The 19,902-nt window shown below is 42.8% G+C and overlaps 1 protein-coding gene across 2 annotated transcripts in view; it reads right to left on the bottom strand.

Moving 5' to 3' along the window:
- The window catches only part of LOC134345392 (EF-hand domain-containing protein D1-like), a 137,520-nt gene extending 120,771 nt beyond the window's left edge, over positions 1–16,749 (bottom strand). The window contains exon 1 of one of the 2 annotated variants that reach the window (XM_063045981.1): positions 16,327–16,749. In XM_063045981.1, the coding sequence (XP_062902051.1) occupies positions 16,327–16,619 (293 nt within the window). In that variant the 5' untranslated portion in view covers positions 16,620–16,749. Of the gene's footprint in view, positions 1–3,244; positions 3,647–16,326 lie in introns of those variants that run through there. The other variant, XM_063045982.1, reaches the window with a different exon arrangement.
- Positions 16,750–19,902: the final 3,153 nt, after the last annotated feature.

Raw genomic sequence — 19,902 nt, 5'->3', positions numbered from 1 at the left:
GCTTCCTGCCCCATTTTCTCTCCAGTCATCACAGAACACAGACAGCAAGGGTGGAAGCAAGTTATCCTTGATCCTGAAGGACTGCCCAAGGAAGGTGTTCAGAGGTGATTTAGCCCAAGAAAGAAGGCTAGCCCTATATCTGTGTCACTGGCCACATTCCTTTAGATACCCTGTATAATGTGGATAAAATAAGCTCACTTATTGCTGCATTTGAAACTTACAAGATATTTGTGTACTGATGGAGGCTAAATGAGTTAACACAGCAATCGTGGACTTAGGAAAAACGTCCTGCTATTAGATTTTGAAATGTACTTTGTATCAAGGAAAATTCCACCAGAGGTCAGAAGTCAGAAGTTCCTGTTAATGTCACTTTAAATACAAGGAAATCTACTGAATTGGATTTACCAAAGTCTTGCATTGGAAGAATTCTGGCTTTATGTTTCACCTTGGTGAACAAGTTGGAAATTAAATACAAGCAGTAGAGTCTATGGTGAGATGTATGCGGTGCACACGTGTGGCCTGACCTGACTCCACTACTGAGTCCAGAGAAACAGAAGTCAAAATGGTTCATAACAGGAATACACACAACTCCTACCATCACCTAACTTTACTGTAGTAAAATGTCCTTAGGCAGCTCATCAGCTTGCTATTAGGCAATTCTGGATTTTGTGTTGTGACATGAAGCAGGTTTGATTAGGGAACTTAGCAGATAGATTTGAGCTTGCAGTTTAAGAGGGCGAAGCTAAAATCATATGTATTGGTATTACAGTTCAGTAAAGGTAGCTAGTCATGAGAGATTAGAAGGGGACACTAGCAGGAAAGGCGCTAAAGCAGCAATGGCTGGAATTTCTGATGGTAATTCAGAAAATGCAGTATTGTTTCCTCCCAAAATGGAATCAGAATCACGTTTATTAGCATTGACATATGTCATGAAATTACTTGTTTTGTAGCAGTACAGTGCAAGATGTAAAAAATTACTACAGGTTACAAGAAGTTATAAAAGTGGAACAGTGAGGTACTGTTCAAGGGTTCATGGACAATTCAGCAATCTGATGGCTTTGAAGAATTTGACTCTGAAACGTTGAGTGTGTATTTTCAGACTCCTGTACCTCCTCGCTGATGGTGCTAATGAGAAGTGGGCATGTCCCGGATGGGAAAGGTAATTTCTTGAGGAACCACCTTTTGAAGATGTCTTTGATGGTGGGGAGGCTTGTGTCCATGATGGAGATGACTGAGTCTACAATCCTCTGCAGCCTCATTCGATCTTGTGCATTGGAGCCTCCATACCAGGTGGTGATGCTACCAGTCAGAAAGCTCTCCAAGGCGCTTCTGTAGAACTTGGCTGAAGGAAGTCAAATCTGATTCATGGCACACCAAACCCTGAGCTGCCTGATAGCAAGTCTATGAGCCTCCTAAGGACATCTTACAACGGTAGTTAGGTGGTAGGTGGAATTCTGTGTAGTCTTGCTGTGGAATCTTTTGACATCTGTTTGTCCGGACTCGGTAGGGTAGTCAGGTCAGGTCACACTTGTTCACCTCATACATTTCATTTATTCGTCCATTCTAAAGGGAGAATCAGGCAATCATGGCTGAGAAGAAAAGTCAAAAGTAGCATGAAAGCAAAAGAGAGAGCAAAAGCTAGCAGGAAGGTAGAGGATTGGGAAGCTTTTTAAAACAGCAGAAGGAAGTTAACAAAGCAATAAGGGAAGAAAAGATGAAATATAAGGATATCAAAAGTTTTCTCAGATATACTGAATAAAGAGTAAAAGAGAAGCAAGACTGGACAACAAACTGCTGGACACTGAAGAGTGGTAATGAGAAAAAAGGAGATACCAGATAAACTGAACAAATATTTTGCATCAGTCTGCATCGTGGCAGACACCAGCAGTGTGCCAGAAATTCAAGTTAATTAGTAGGTAAAAGTGAGTGTAGTCACTATTACTAAGGAAACAGTGCTTGGGAAGCTGAAAGTGGTTAAGTCACCTGGATCAGAGGGACTACACTCAAGGGTTCTGAAAAAAGTTGGTGAAGAAAGAGTGATGGCATCAGTAATGATCAAGAATGATGAGAGTCAGGAGTGGTTCCAGAAGACTGAAAAATTACAAGTATCAGTCCACTCTTTAAGAAGGAGAGGAGCTTAAAAGCAAGTAGTTATAGGTTGGTTTGCCTGGCTTAAGTCATTGATAAGATATTAGTCTCCATTATAAAAGACTACTTGGAAGCATTCAATAGAATAGGCTAAAGTCAGCATGGTTTCCTTCAGAGGAGATCTTGCCTAACAAATCTGTTGGAATTTTTTGAGGAAGTAACAAGTGGAGAGACCTGAAAGGCAAAAGAGAATCTGTAGATGTTTTTTATTTGGATTTTCTGAAAGTCTTTGACAAGGTGCTGCACATGAGACTGCTAAACAAGTTAAGAGCCCATGGAGAGACATTAGCATAGGCAGAAGTTTGGCTGACTAGCAGAAGGCAAAGAGGAGGAACAAAGGGAGGTTTTTCCTTGTTATTTGCCAGTGACAAGTTGTGTTCTCAGGGGTCCATGTTGGTTCTGCTACTTCTCATGTTATAGGTTACTGATCTGGATAATAGATTTGATGGCTTTGAGGTCAAGTTTGCAAATGATACAGAGATAGGTGGAGGAAAGGTAGTGTTGAGGAAGTAGAGAGTCTGCAGGTGGACTTGGAGGGTTGGGAGAATGCAGCGTCCATTTTTTTGCTTTAATATTTAAGAGCTCCAAGCTCTTAGTACAACAAACTTTTACAACTTGGTACAACAGGTTTATTTTGGATGTGAACTTTCTTCACTTTCCTGCTGTACTAAAAACATCCAATACAACCCAAATCAAAAATTAAAATCCAACAAGACATTGAAGCCAAATTCCTTGTGGAGATAATCCTGCTATACAAAAGCCATTTCAAACATTGATACCCAATTTACACTCCACAAGTTTAGCATGGTTAAGTTGTCAAAACCACTTTGCACCATTACTAAAATGGTGGTGTGAATGCACTTCAAGTTTAATCTTGTTGCCAATTTGTATTACATCTCATGGGAGTCAAAAGTCTGTGTATAGGACATCAAAAATTAAAGTGAAACTGGTAATTTAAACAGAATATTTATGACACATTGACATAAACTCTAAAAAAGGTCATTGCAGTAATAATTAGTAATTAATTAGAGAAGAAAATAAATCACATACTCAAGTTTCTAAATATGTAAAAACTACAAAAACCCAAGTACTATACCTCAAGGGACTTCATAGGCCATTAAACCTGAAATAGTTCTCTTCCTGCAACCAACCCATGAACAAGGCGAGCTTACAAAGTATAATACTGTTTCTAGGCCAGTTCTAGTGAAATGCTCATGTTCTGGCATTACAGTATCTCAATGATGTGATATGATAGCTTTGGGTGTAACTGCTATTTAAGTGTCCTTTCCATGTGGCACTGTAGATGCACAGTGATACAGAGCTGCTGAGTGCAGGCTAAAAAGATAAGGGTCGAAGCCTTGCACAAGGCCATATATGGTGACCTTCAGCCACTTAATCTACTTCAATGTTATTTCTGTGCCACATGTTAGGAAAGTAACTGCTCATTTTCAAAATTACACTGTCAGTCACATCGGAAGGAATGGCAAATTGTCATTCAATCTAATCACCTAAACGCATATCAAATAAACAGCATCCAGAACTATGATATCCTGCAAATAATTCAAAACAGGCTTCAAAAACAATCATTTCCAGTAATGTTGCTTGAGCGGGTTGTTTTGTACAAGGATCTGGTCTTCTATAAAGAATCCGCATCCTGATAATAATTCACGTTAAAAGTTTACCTGCAGCCAAGCAAGATGTCTTTTTTTTAAAAAAAATGTTATTTGATCATGTTGCCCTTGTTAAAAGAAAGTTGGAAGTTCTGCAGGGGATCACAGTGAACAGAAGAAAATAAGAGCAACTTGATTCAAAACTGAACTATTTATAGCACATCCTATGGATTTCAGGCTGAAGGGCATTGTGAAGTGGGGAGAAAAGCTACTCACACACATAGAAACAATTCATTTTCAAACCTTGAATTTTCTATCCAGACAGGAAACATGGAGTGCTTGGAATTAGATACACAGGGCACAGTGTGTGTGTTACACTCAATTGGGAGCTGCAACTCTCCCCAAAAGAAAATTTCAGCATCAACTAACCAAACTGTTTTAAGAAAACTAAAAATTTCCAATGAGAGAAAATCTTTGTCAATTAGTCTTTCCAGTTGTTGGCAAGTCGGTTTATAATGGTCTCATGTACTGAGATACAGTGAAAAACTTGTCTTACATACCACTTATACGGATCAATTCATTACAACGGAACATTTAGGTAGTACAAGGTAAAACAATAACAGAGTGCAGAATAAAGCGTAGAGTAGGTAGGCAGTAAGGTGCATGGTCACAAAGAGGTAAATTGTGAGGGCTAGGGTCCATCTCATCATATGAGAGAAACATTCAAGTCTTATAACAGCAGGATAGAGCTGTCCCTGAATCTAGTAGTACATGCTGTACTGCGCAGATGCAACAAAAATGTTCTCATAGAGGTGCGGCAAAGAGCTTTAAAAACCCAGTCTCTATGAAAGAGAGCTACTGCCCAGTGGAGCAGTCATCGTCCGAGTAGTCTGAGTCAGGTGGCTTTGGTGAGTACAGGTGGAGGCCAGGTAATTAGGTAAGCTCATTCCTTATTTAAATCTTGAGAGAATTGGGGTATGTCTACAGAGCCGATGTTCTGTTCTGGGTGTCAGATGTGGGACTTCCAGACTTCCAGCCTCCCCGATGGCCACATCTGCACCAGGTGCATTGAGATGCAGCTCCTCAGAGACCGTGTCAGGGAATTGGAGCTGCAGCTCGATAACCTTCAGCTTGTTCAGGAAAGTGAAGCAGCGAAAGACAGGAGTTACAGGCAGGTGGTCACCCCAAAAGGCTACAGGAGACAGATAAATGGGTGGCTGTCAGGAGGGGGAATGGAGAATGTCAGATAGTGGAGAGCACCCCTGTGGCTGTCCCCCTCAACATTTCGAGTACTGTTGGGGGGGACAACCTACGTGACGGAAGCAACAACGACCATGCTTCTGGCACTGAGTCTGGCCCTGTAGCTCAGAAGGGTAGGAAGCCGAACAGGATGGCAACAGTAAAAGGGGACTCTATAGTTGGGGGGGGGGGGTGGGAAGGAGATAGGTGACTCTGTGGATGTGAAAAAGAAACACAGATGGTAGCTTGCCTCCCAGGTGCCAGTGTCCGCAATGTTTCTGAACGTGTCCACAAAATCCTGAAAGGGGAAAGTGAGCAACCAGAAGTCGTGGTACATATTGGTACCAACGGCATGGGTAGAAAAAGGGAGGAGGTCCTGAAAAAAACTACAGAGAGTTAGGAAGGAAGCTGAGAAACAGAACCTCAAGGGTAGTAATCTTGGGATTGCTGCCTGTGACACCCGATAGTGAGGTTGGGAATAGAATGAGGTGGCAGATAACGTGTGGCTGAAGAATTGGAGCAGAGCGCGGCGATTCAGATTTCTGGATAATTGGGATCTCTTCTGGGGGAGGTATGACCTGTACAAAAAAGATGGGTTGCACTTGAATCTGAAAGGGGCCCAAATTCTTATAGGCAGGTTTATCAGAGCTGTTGGGAGTGGTGTAAACTAATATGGAAGGGAAATGGGAACCAGTATGATGGAGCTGAGGATGAGTCAGCATTTACAAGTAGATGATGGATGTAACATGAATATAAGGAAAGACAAGCCAACGATTGGGTACAAATGCAAAGAGACAGCAAAGTTAGATTGTACTACAGAGGCAAGATTCAAAGGGCGAAGAATGCAGCACTGAAGGTGCTGTATTTAAATGCATATAGATTCGGAATAAGGTGGATGAACTCGTGGCACAATTAGAGATTGGTCGGTATGATGTGGGCATCACTGAGTCGTGGCTGAAGGAAGGCCATAGTTGGGAACTTAACATCAAAGGATACACTTTGTACTGAAAGGACAGACGGGAAGACATAGGTGGTGGTCTGGTTCATGGTAAGAGATGGAATTACATCTTTAGAAAGAGGTAACATAGGGGCAGAGAACCCTGAATCTTTGTGGATGGAGTTTACAAATTGCATGGGTAAAAAAAAAATTATGGGAATCATATACAGGCCTCCAAATAGTAGCCAAGATGTGGAGTTGAAATTGCAAAGGGAGCTGGAAAAGGCATGTAATAAGGTTAATGTCACAATTATAATGGGGGACTTCAATGTGCAAGGGGATTGGGAAAATTAGGTTGGTGTCGGATCACAAGAGAGGGAATTTGTTGAATGCCTATGAGGTGGCTTTTAGGGCAGCTTGTGCTTGAGCCTACTAGGGGAAAGGCTATCTTAGATTGGGTGTTGTGTAATAACCCAGATCTTATTAGGGAGCTTAATGTAAAGGAACCCTTAGGAGAGAGTGATCATAATATGATTGAACTCATACTGCAATTTGAGAGGGAGAAGCACAAGTCACTTGCATTAGTATCACAATGGAGTAAAGGGAATTGCAGAGACGTGAGAGACGAGCTTGTCCAGGTGGATTGGAGTATATTGGTGGGGATGACAGCAGAGCAGAGATGGCTGAAGATTCTGGGAATAGTTCATAAGACGCAGGATAGATAGCTCCCACAGAAGCTGCATTCACCAGCAACTTTTATGTGTGTTGTCCCACAGAAGTTGTTGTTCTCAAATGGTAGGGGTAGGCAACTGTGGCTGACAAGTGAAGTTAAGGACAGCATAAAAGCCAAGGAAAAGACATATAAGGTAGCAAAACTGAGTGGGAAGTTGGATGATTGGGAAGCTTTTAAAATCCAACAAAAGGCAACTAAAAAAACTGTAGGAAGGGAAAAGATGAAATATGAGGGCAAACTAGCCAGTAATATAAAGCAAGATACCAAAAGTTTTTCAGTTACAGAAAGAGTAAAAGGGAATTGAGAGTTGATATTGGATCACTGGAAAATGATGCTGGTGAGGTAGTAATGTGGGACGAAAAAAAGGCAGATAAACTTAGAGTACTTTGCATCTGTCTTCACTATGGAAGACACTAGCAGTATGCCAGAGGTCCATGAGTGTCAGGGAGCAGGAGTGAGTGCCATTGCTATTACAAAGGAAAATGTGCTGGGCAAACTTAAAGGTCTTAAGGTGGACAAGTCATCTGGAACAGAGGGACTTCATCCCAGCGTCCTGAAAGAGGTTGCTCAAGAGATTACGGATGAATTGTTCATGATCTTTCAAGAATCACTTGATTCTGGCATGGTGCCGGACTCTACTCTTTAAGAAGGGCTAAAAGTAAAAGAAAGGAAATTATAGGTCAGTTAGTCTAACCGTAGTGATTGGGAAAGTGTTGGGAGTATATTTTTAATGATGAGGTTTCAGGGTACTTGGAGACTACTGATAAAATAAGTCAAAGTCAGCATGGCTTCTGTAAAGGGAAATCTTGTCTGACAAATCTGTTACGAGTAAGTCGAGGAAATTACAAGCAGGGTGGACAAAGGAGAGGCAGTGGACATCATTTACTTACATTTTCGGATGGCATTTTATAAGGTGCCGCAAATGAGTCTGCTTAACAAGTTAAAATCCTCTGCCTTTACAGGAAAGATACTGGCATGGATAAAGGAATGGTTGACAGGCAGGGGCAGTGAGTGGGAATAAAGGGGGCCTTTTTGGTTGGCTGTCGGTGACTAGTGGTGTTCCTCAGGGGTGACTATTGGGACTGCTACTTTTCACATTGTTTGTCAGTGATTTGGATAATGTAATTGCTGACTTCGTGGCAAAGTTTGCGGATAAGACCATAAGACAAAGGAGTAGAAGTAGGCCATTCACCCCATTGAGTCTGCTCCGCCATTCAATCATGGGCTTATCCAATACTTCCAGTCATCCCCACTCTCCTGCCTTCTCCCCATACCCTTTGATGCCCCGGCTAATCAAGAACCTATCTATTTCTGCCTTAAATACACCCAATGACTTGGCCTCCACAGCCACTCGTAGCAACGAATTCCACAGATTTACCACCCTCTGACTAAAGTAATTTCTCTGCATCTCTGTTCTAAATGGAAGTCCTTCAATCCTGAAGTCGTGCCCTCTTGTCCTAGACTCCCCTACCATGGGAAATAACTTTGCCATATCTAATCTGTCAGGCCTTTTAACATTCAGAATGTTTCAATGAGTTCCCCTCTCAATCTCCTGAACTCCAGGGAATACAGCCCAAGAGCTGCCAGGTGTTCCTCATACAGTAACCCTTTCATTCCTGGAATCATTCTCGTGAATCTTCTCTGATCCCTCTCCAATGTCAGTGTATCCTTTCTAAAATAAGGAACCCAAAACTGCACACAATACTCCTAGTGTGGTCTCATGAGTGCCTTATAGATCCTCAACATCTCATCCCTGCTCTGATATTCTATACCTCTAGAAATGAATGCCAACATTGCACTTGCCTTCTTCACCACTGATTCAGCCTGGAGGTTAACCCTTAGGGTATCCTGCCCCAGTCCCAAGTCCCAAGTCCCTTTGCATCTCTGCATTTTGAATCTCTCCCTATCTAAATAATAGTCTGCCCTTTTATTTCTTCCACCAAAGTGTATGACTATACACTTTCCAACATTGTATTTCATTTGCCACTTCTTTGCCCATTCCCCTAAACTATCTAAGTCTCTCTGCAGGCTCTCTGTTTCCTCGACACTATCCACTCCTCCACCTATCTTTGTATCATCAGCAAATTTAGCCACAAATCTATTAATCCCATAGTCCAAATTATTGACGTACATCGTAAAAAGCAGCAGTCCCAATACCAACCCCTGTGGAACTCCACTGGTAATCAGCAGCCAGCCAGAATAGGATCCCTTTATTCCCACTCTCTGTTTTTTGCCCATCAGCCAATGCTCGCTTCCCTGACACTCTTGAATGTCCGGTATACTGCAGATGTCTTCCACTGTGAAGACTGATGCAAAATATACATTCAGTTCCTCTGTCATCTCTACGTCTCTCATTACAATATCTCCAGCATCATTTTGCATTGGTCCTATATCTACCCTCAATTCTCTTTTACCCTTTATATATACTTAAAAAAGCTTTTAGTATCTTTTTTGATATTAGTCATCAGCTTCCTTTCATAATTCATTTTTTCCTTCCTCATGACCTTCTTAAGTTTCCTTCTGCAATGTTTTAAAAAGCTTCCCAATCCCCTATCTTCCCACCAGCTTTGGCTGCCGTGTATGCCCTCCCTTTTGCTTTTACTATGGCTCTGACTTCACTTGTCAGCCACGGTAGTATCCTTCTTCCATTTGCAAATTTCTTCTTATTTAGAATATATCTGTCTCATTTTTCACAGAAACTCTAGCCATTGCTGCTCTGCTGTCCTTCCTGCCAGTGTCCCTTTCCAGTCAACCTTGGTCAGTTCCCCTCTCATGCCATTGTAATTTTCTTTATTCTACTGAAATACTGACGCATTGGAATTTAGTTTCTCCTTCTCAAATTTCAAAGTAAACTCGATCATATTGTGATCACTGTTACCGAGGGTTCCTTAACCTTAAGCTCTCTTATCACCTCTGGATCATTGAACAACACCCAATCCAGCACAGCCAATCCCCTAGTGGGTTCAACAACAAGCTGTTCCAAAAAGCCATCCCTTAGACATTCTAAAAATTCTCTCTCGAGGTCCAGTACTGAGCTGGTTTTACAAATCCACTTTCACGTTAACATCCCCAACAATTATCATGACATTGCCCTTCTGACACGTCTTTTCTATCTCTAGCTGTAATTGGTAATCCACATCCTGGCTGCTATTTGGAAGCCTGTATACAACTGCCATTAGGGTCCTTTTACCCTTGCCATTTCTTAACTCAACCCATAGAGACTCTGCACCTTCCAATCCTATGTCATCCCTTTCTAATGATTTAATATTATTTCTTATATACAGGGCCACACCAACCCCTCTGCCGACTAACCTATCTTTCTGATACACTGTATATCCTCAGACATTCAACTCCCAATTGCAGCCATCCTTTAGCCAAGTTTCAGAGATGGCCACAACGTCATATTTGCCAATCTGTAGCTGAATTTCAAGATCGCCCATTTTGTTTCTTATGCTGCGTGCATTCAAATACAACACTTTCAGTCCAGTATTTGTTGCTTTCTGTTTTAACTGCACCACGCCCCTATTGTCCTGTAACTCATCCCACTGGCTGTGATTATGCCTCATCTCCTGCCTGTCCTTTCTATCATCTCTGTTGCACGCTATCTTTGATTTATTTCTGTTTTCCCCTTCCTCAGCTCTATCAATCCAGTCCCCATCCCCCTGCCAAATTAGTTTAAACCCTCCCTAACAGCTCTATTAAATCTACCTGCTAGGACATTTGACCCCTTTGGGTTCAGGTGTAACCCATCCTTTTTGTACAGGTCGTACCTCTCCCAGAAGATGCCCCAATGATCCTGGAACCGGAAGCCTTGCCCCCTACACCAGCCTCTCAGCCATGCAACAATATGCCTAATTATCCTATTCTTGCACTCGTTAGCACGTGGCACAGGCAGCAATCCCGAGATTACTACCCTGTCAGTTTCCTGCCCAACTCCTTGAATTCTCTCTTCAGGACTTCCTCCCTTTTTCTGCCTATGTCATTGGTACCAATGTGTACCAAGACTTCTGGCTGTTCACCCTCTCCCTTCAGAATACTCTGCACCCGATCCGAGATATGCCATACCCTGGCATCTGGGAGGCAACACACTGTGCGGTTATTTCTATCAGGCTGACAGAACCTTCTGTCTGTTCCTGTCAATATGGAATCCCCTATGACTACCACATTTCTCATCTTCTTCTCTCCCTTCTGCACCACAGAACCAGGCTCAGTGCCAGAGAACCAATCGCCGTGGTTGTACTCTGTCAGGTCACCCCCCCTAAATAGCATCCAAAACGAGATAACGATTACTGAGGGGGATGGCCACATGGGTGCTCTCTACTATTTGAGGTCTTCCCATCCCTTCCCTGACAGTGACCCACTTATCTAACTCCTGCAGCTGTGGGGTGACTAACTCCTTGTTGCTTCCATCTATCTCTTGCTCACTTTCCCTAATAAGCTGTAGGATGATACAAAGATAGGTGGAGGAGCAGGTAGTGCTGAGGAAGCAATGCTTTTGCAGAACCACTCAGACAAAATGGAAGAATGGGAAAAAACGTGGCATATGGAATACAATTTTGGATATGATAATGCATTTTGGTAAAAGGAACAATATTATCTAAATGGGGAGAAGGTTCAAAAATCAGAGATGCAAAGGGACTTTTGAGTCCTGTTGCAAGACTCCCAGAAGGTTAATTTACAGGCTGAGTCTGTGTAAAGGCGGCAAATGCAATGTTGGCATTGTTTCAAGGGGAATAGAATATAAAAGCAAGGAGATAATGCTGAGCCTTTAGAAGACACCAGTCAGGCTGCAGTTGGGGTATTGTCAACCATTTTGGGCCCCATATTTCAGAGCGAGATGCACAAGGATGATTCCAGGAATGAAGGGGCTAAAATATAAGGAGCGTTTAGCAGTTTTGGGCCTGTACTCACTGGAATTTAGAAGAATGTTGGGGGATCTCATCGACACCTACTGAATGTTGAAAGGACTAGATAGGGTGGATGAGGAGAGGATGTTTCCTATGGTGGGGTATCCAGAATTAAAGGGCACAACCTCAAAATTGAGGGGGAACCTTTTAGAACAGAGGTAGGGAGGATTTTTTTTCAGCCAGAATGGTAAATCTATGGAATGCGCCACCACGGGCTGTGGTGGAGGCCAAGTCCATGGGTATATTTAAGGCGGAAGTTGATAGTTTCCTGATCTGTTAGGGCATCATAGGGTATGGCGAGAAGGCAGATGTATGGGGTTGAGAGGGATCCTGGATCAGACATGATGAAATAGTACAGCAGACACAATGGGCCGAATGGCCTAATTCTACTCCTATGTCTTATATGGCTTTTGCTTTTCATCTTCTGTCTGATGGAAGGAGAAGAGGGAATGTCCAGGGTGCATGGGATCTTTGATTATGCTGCCTGCTTTACTGAGACAACAAGAAATATTAGCCCATGATTGTACTAACACCATAACAGACAGTTATGGTGTTAGTACAATCATGGGCTAATATTTCAACACCATTCAACACCATATTGATACAGACATCACTGAACACATCAATGCATTGTGTTGAAGATTCATTTAGTAAAGGTATTGACTAACCCCAAAATAGTTAGATAGGTTTTATTATTTTATTTTTATGTAATTTAGAGACGCAGAATGGCATCAGGCCCTTCTGGCCTAACTACACCCATCTGACCAATTAACCTACTAACCCGTGCGTCTTTGGAATGTGGGAGAGAAACAGAGCACCAGGAAGAAAGCCAGGCAGTCCCGGGGAGAACGTACAAACCCCTCGCAGCAGCAGCAGAAATGAATCTGGGTGATATACTGCGTCCGGTGCTCCCGATGTGGCCTTTTATATATTGGTGAGACCCGACGCAGACTGGGAGACCGCTTTGCTGAACATCTACGCTCTGTCCGCCAGAGAAAGCAGGATCTCCCAGTGGCCACACATTTTAATTCCACATCCCATTCCCATTCTGACATGTCTATCCACGGCCTCCTCTACTGTAAAGATGAAGCCGCACTCAGGTTGGAGGAACAACACCTTATATTCCGTCTGGGTAGCCTCCAACCTGATGGCATGAACATTGACTTCTCAAACTTCCGCTAATGCCCCACCTCCCCCTCGTACCCCATCTGTTACTCATTTTAATGCACACATTCTTTCTCTCACTCTCCTTTTTCTCCCTCTGTCCCTCTGAATATACCTCTTGCCCATCCTCTGGGTCACCCCCCCCGCTTGTCTTTCTTCCCGGACCTCCTGTCCCATGATCCTCTCGTATCCCCTTCTGCCTATCACCTGTCCAGCTCTCGGCTCTATCCCTCCCCCTCCTGTCTTCTCCTATCATTTTGGATCTCCCCCTCCCTCTCCAGCTTTCAAATCCCTTACTCACTCTTCCTTCAGTTAGTCCTGACGAAGGGTCTCGGCCTGAAACGTCGACTGCGCCTCTTCCTACAGATGCTGCCTGGCCTGCTGCGTTCACCAGCAACTTTGATGTGTGTCACTGGCACAGTAGTAGTGTTAAGCTAACCGCAACACTACCATGCCACTGATGACAGAAAAAGACATGTCGCTGAAATTTTACTTAAGATGTCTTGCAACAGTTGTGTAATTTAATTTCTTATGCGTGAAGGTAATTTGCACAACTAATTGCAAGAGATTCAGTCATGGTTTTCATATTTCCAGTGCCATGTTTACACCTCAAACCTATCACTCTTGCATTAACTGTTTAGTCAAAAATTGAAATGTATCAAAGCTTTTCAGTTTTCAGTTTTCCATTCATATCGCCAAACCTTGGTGTAATGCTCAGCTGAAGGAAAATTCGATGTGGCTTGCCATTGTGTGTCAGACATGTGGTCTGTCAAAGTAAAGTGTGGAATTGTTATTCAGAGAGATGTCGGAAATTCAGTATTAGTGTACTGTACATGCAGGTACAACAGACATGTCTACACATGATCACACCAGTGGACGTTAAACAAGAAGAATGAACCCTTGCGATATTGCAGGAAAAAACACAACTGGATTAGAAAGGACAGACTTAGGTAAGGCAGAGCTTCATTGAAGAGATCCAAATACAAGTTGCAAGAAGTTATTGTATGGGGTTGAGTGAGGTCCGGGATTATCCATGATGAAATGGCAGAGCAGACTCAATTGGCTGAATGGCCTAATTCTGCTCCTCTCTCTTACGGTCTTATGGGAACGAACATTAAGGAAATTGAAAGAGGCTGAAGAAGTCCGTCCATATGAAAGAGACTGGGGTTGATATACTATTTGAGTATGACAACAGTCTATAAATAGAAGTGGGTGGGATGGTTCTATCTAGGAAAAGCAATCATTTACAGTGGTCTCTGTGCCGGCAACTTTTGAGTATGGGTCAAGGAGGCAGGAAGTGGATTCAATAGACAAGGTTGGTTAAAATGGGAAAGAGGTGGAGATCTAAATAGATAACATCCACCTTAAGTGACATACACTCAGCGGCCACTGTATTATGTACACCTGGTAACTAATGCAAACATCTAATCAGCCAATCATGTGGTAGCAACTCAATGCATAAAAGCATACAGACATGGTCAAAAGGTTCAGTAGCTGTTCAGTCCAAACTGAGGAAGAAATGGGACCAAGTGACTTTGACTGTGGAATGATTGTAAGTGCCAGACAGGGTGGTTTGTGCATTTCAGAAACTGCTGATCTTCTGGAATTTTCATGCACAACAATTTCTAGAGTTTACAGAGAACGGAGCAAAAAACAAAACAAAAATCCGCTGAGTGACAGTCCTATGGGTGAAAACGCCTTATCAATGAGAGAGGTTGGAGGAGAATCCCAGACTGGTTCAAGCTGCCAGGAAGGGGACAGTAACTCAAATACCCACGCGTTTGTTACAACAGTGATGTGCGGGAGACTATCTCTGAACACACAACAAGTGAAGTGGACGGGCTACAGCAGCAGAAGGCCACAAACACACAGGCGGTGCCGAATAAAGTGGCCATTGAGTGTAGGTCCATGAACTGCTTCTGATTATTGCACAACTGGCAGCGCAGGATAAACAAAGCAACATGCTCTCAAAGCAGGCAAGTGGACACAAGGGAATACTTGAGCAGATCTCATGCTGTGGAACACTTGTGAAGAGTGGATCAAAAAAACGTGGACCATGTGTATGCCCGCTAGGGGAATGGGTGTTAAATATTGTTGGTGCCAACACAGATGGGTCATTTGTCAATGTGTATTTTGAATTATAGGTACAGGATACAAGTCAAATCCAATTAATAGGGAAGCCTAGATCAAATTACAATTTAATCAGTCCTAACTTTCATTCCAGTCAATAGTTAATGCAGCAGCGGCGAGTTAATTAACGTTTCGTTTGTCCTTGAATTAATGCAGCTATTCCAAGGAATTCTTGGGAAATTTCCGGTTTGGCTGCAGATTTCACCGGCCAGCTTGCGAATGGATGAGTACACATGACATCGGTATCAACTGCACGTTTACAGAACAAACTGTAACCTAACAGTCCAGGTGGCCCTGTGTCGAATGGTTCCATACTTAACTATTGGTTACAGTTTTATTGCTGGTACACGGCGTACAGAATTTAATACTGTACAAATTATAAAGAAATCCAGAAGTGGAATTTCAATTACAGTACTTCATGTTTTTTAAAGACATGCCATGAATATTTCAAACTAGAATCAGCAAACTACCACTTCCGTCAAAAAAAAAGTATCCCTCGCTTGGTAAAGGACCTCTTCGGGTTCTGATGGTCTTTAGGTGTCCCAGAACCTTTGAAAGGACGACAGGGGAACTCGTGAAACGGAATGAGAATAAGGTCAGATTCCACTTCCACAACCTTGTGCTGATCAACGCCCGGCGTAACGCGCTGCCTGTGGGGACCGGGATGTTGTCATCCAGTTTATAAACAGCCATGGATCAGCCTAAAGTAAAGCCGACTAGTAGATAGTGATACTTTCCTGGGATCATTGAGGTGGGCTTGTCTCAGGGAGGAAGAGCGCTTCCTCGTCCTGTTTTAAAGAAACTGCTCTAGACACCACCTAGATCTGCATTATTTATTAACCATTAGAAAATCCACATCGCAGCCGGAGACTTTAACGCCACCACTAACAATGTCCTACCCAGTTTGAATAATTAGAAGTACATTGAAACACTAGGAATGTGGTCGGGGCTTGGCAAAGTGGGCGAAAAGCATCTACGTTCTTGGTCACTTATTGAAGGACAGGTGCTTCCTGACTGGAATCCAGCCAGTGCCATTGGGATAAGTACCGTGTTGGGCCGCGTTTCATCCTCCGCGGGTTAATTTGAAGAACCACACAGAGGGCGAGACCAGCATTTCCAGTCCTGGCTCACTGCAACAACGCGGCCACGCTGGGACAGATCCCTTCCGAGTCCGCGGAAACTCACTTCATCATTTGTATTAAGAAAAAACTCAGAGGTTCCTTTAACTAACGAGAACATCTCTAAGACCGCCACCATTTGAAATACAAAGACGACGGCAAACAATGAGAAAAGAACCGTTGAGAAAAACTTAGTCGTGGGCTTGCTAACAACCGGAGTTAGAAGCAAGACTCGGCGATGTATATCCGTGCCCAGATTGAATATACCGAACATTAAGAAAGAATATTAAACTAACAACGGAATTGGAAATATACAACTCGCAGGATCGCCTATACTCACTGTTTGAACATTTTTTCCATGTCCTTAATCTGTTTCCTGGTGAATTCTTTGAATTCGGTGTAAGGGTTAAACACTTTAGCCTGTTTGGGCTCTGTCGTCCCATCATTGATACCCAGTCTCCTGGTCAGTTTAGCGGATAGTTCGGTGTCTGCATTGCTGGTGACGGGTTTTTCCTCCTCTACACCCACCTCAATGTGATTATTATTTTCAAGGATGGCACCGTTTGAATTTTCTGTCGATTCTTCCAGCATCAGCCGGCGTTGGAGTTTTTTGGCCAGTTCCTCAGATGCCATGTCGCCACGTGAGAGTTTAAAATAGCCTCCTGATACCAACACACGACTAATCTGTGAAATTTACAAACACTTACTCAACTTCAAAACCGCTGCCCTCTTTATAATTTAGGGAGGGAGGCGGAGCCGTACTGACTGACAGTTCCAGAAGCCATTAGAAAGGCTGCTATGCTTAACGTAAACCGTCAAGTAACCAATCAGCGCAGAGAGGGCAGGGAATGTATGTTACAGTAAATTGGAGATTGGAGTCAGGGTTATGCTGAGAAGGACACTGATGTTATGTATGACCTTTGCCGACCTCAGACCGGACCAAAACACTTTACAATCAAAGGTAACCAATTTTTAATTTTACCTCTCTCAGTTATTGTTACTTTAACATTTCTTTTGCATTGCCTCGGTCTGTACTACAGTCTTTGCCCCTATCTACCGCTTTGCGCTCGGTACGAGATATGTTGTATTATTGCCATGTATACGATTTAGTCTGTGAGGTTCCTGCAAGCAAAGATTTTCATTATATTCAGGTGTATATTACAATTGACTAGTCTGAATTTGAAATACTGATTCCTTTCTCTGTCCACAGATGCTGCCTGACTCATTGAGTGTTTCCAGCACTTTCTGTTTTTGATGAAAAACGAAATGAAAGACTTTTTTAAAGAGACCTGATTTTTTGACAACGAAGGCTCCTCAGAAGCATTGTTATTTACAAAATCTAGCAAGAAATTAATTATTACATTTTCCACAGATGATTATTCTAGCAAAACTATTAAACAATTAACTTAAAGTTTTTTTATTGAAGGAAGCTGAAGGAACCTTGCAAACTTTGTAATAATTGTTAGTGACAAGGCAGAGGCAAAGAAGCATTCACTCAATACAGAGTAAGAAGTTTGCATGTGCTCCAGTTTCCTCCCACATTCCAAAGAATTTGGGTTTAGTCACATGAGTGTAATGGGGTGGTGTGGGCTCATTGGACCAGATGACCTATTAATGTGCTGTATCTCTGAAAATAAAATAAATCTGAAAAGAACAGAAATGTTGGAAACACTTAGCTAGTCAAGCAGCATCTATGGAGGAAGAAACAGAATTAACATTGTAGATCCAAGACTGTGTTTCTGCTTCTGCAGATACTTCCTGACATGCTGAGTGTTTCCACCATTTTCTGACTTTTACTTAAGGAGAAGCAAGCACAGATGAGGAGGTTTGTGAAAATCGTTAAATTTTAAGCAGTCTCATAAAAGAGATGTGTTCAAGGACATCTTCAATCACTCACTGCTGCAGTCTGATGTCCCACCTGCTTCAAAAGGGTGACAGTGCCCAAGAAAATAGGGTGAGCAGCCTCAATGAGTGTCACACAGCTATTGTGATGAGGTGCTTTGAGAGGTTGGTCATAGCCAGAATCAATGTCTGCCTAAACTAGGACATAGACCCACTGCAATTTGAGCTTGTCTATCACAACAATAGGGGACAGCGGATGCTTTCTCACTGGTTCTCCACTCGGCCTCAGGTCACATAGACAATATCAATACCTATGTCAGACTGCTGTTCATTGATTACAACTCAGTGTTCAAGAACGTCATACCATCAGTACTAATCAACAAGCTCCAAAACCTGGGGCTCTGTACCTCCCTCTGCAATTGGATCCCTGACTTCCTCACCCGGAGACCACAGTCAGTGAGAATTGGAAATAGTATCTCCTCCTCACTCGTAACCAATACCAGCACACCTCAAAGATGTGTGCTTAGCCCACTGCTCTTCTCTTTCTACACCCATGACTGTGCGGCTAAAGCGCAATTCAAATGTGATCTATAAATTTGCCGATAACGCAATGATTGTTAGCAGAATTTCAAATGGTGATGAGGAGTGAGAGATCAGCTGGTTGAGAAGTGTCACGATAATAACCTTGCACTCAATGTCAGTAACAACAAAGAGTTGACTGTGGTCTTCAGGAAGGAATAGTCGATGGAGCACACACCAGCCCTTACTGAGGGATCAGCAGTGGAAAGGGTGAGCAGTTTCATGTTCCTGGGTGCCCACATCTATCCTGGGTCCATCATATTGATGCAATCACAAAGTAGGCATAGCAGCGTCGATATTTCATTAGAAGTGGAGGGGAGTTTGTATGTCACCAAAGACTCAAGCAAATTTGTAAAAATATACCGTGGAGAGCATTCTCATTGGTTGTATCACCATCTGGTATGGAGGGGGCCACTGCACAGGATCAGAAAAAGCTGCAGAAAGTTGCAAACTCAGCCAGCTCCATCATGGGCACTAACCTCCCCAGCATCAAGGACATCTTCAAAAGGCAAGGCCTCAAAAAAGGTGGCACCCATCATTAAGGACCTCAAGCACCCAGGACGTGCCTCTTCTCATTGCTAACTTCAAGAAGGAGGTACAGGAGTCTGAAGACACACACTCAACATTTTAGTACCAACTTCTTCTCCTCCATCGGATTCTTAACAAACAATGAACTCATGTTCACTACCTCTTGACCCGAAACATCGACTGTACCTCTTCCTAGAGGTGCTGCCTGGCGTGCTGCGTTCACCAGCAACTTTGATGTGTGTTGCTTGAATTTCCAGCATCTGCAGAATTCCCTGTGTTGCCACTACCTCATTATTTATTTTGCTCTCTTTTTGCACTTCTTAATGAATTTAATTTTATATACTATTTATTTATTTATATTTCTTATTGTACTTTATACTTTTTTATGTATTTCACTGTACAGCTGCTGCAAAACAACATATTGCACGACATATGCTGGTGATATTAAACCAAATCTAAATCATCAGGCAGACGATTGTTCCCTAGGTTTTTGTGGTGGTGTTGTATTGAGCCCAGGTTAATAGCATTTATTCAGAAATACTGGAAGTCCTAGGTATAACCTCAATTTAACAATGCATCTGAAAGACAATCAGTGATACATGGTCAGTATGCAGTTCTGCCCCAGAGTTGCACAACCTTGCATATGTTGGATGGAGTCATAAAGAAGTACAATACAGAAACAGGCTACTTGGTCCATCTAGTCCATGCCAAAACCATTTAAACTGCCTATTCCAATCAACTTGCACCCAGACCTCAGCCCTCCATACCGCTACCATCCGTGTACCCATCCAAACTCCTCTTAGACGTTGAAATCGAGCTTGCATGCATTACCTGTGCTGGCTGCTCATTCCACACTCTCACAACCCTCTGAGTGAAGAAGTTTCCCCTCATATTCCCCTTAAACTTCCCATCTTTCACCCTTAACCCATGACCTCTGGTTGTAGTCCCACCCCAGCCTCAATGGAGA

This window comes from Mobula hypostoma, chromosome 4 (genome assembly GCF_963921235.1).
Source record: "Mobula hypostoma chromosome 4, sMobHyp1.1, whole genome shotgun sequence".
Taxonomy (NCBI): domain Eukaryota; kingdom Metazoa; phylum Chordata; class Chondrichthyes; order Myliobatiformes; family Myliobatidae; genus Mobula; species Mobula hypostoma.
This window is presented reverse-complemented; position numbering and strand designations above follow the sequence as displayed.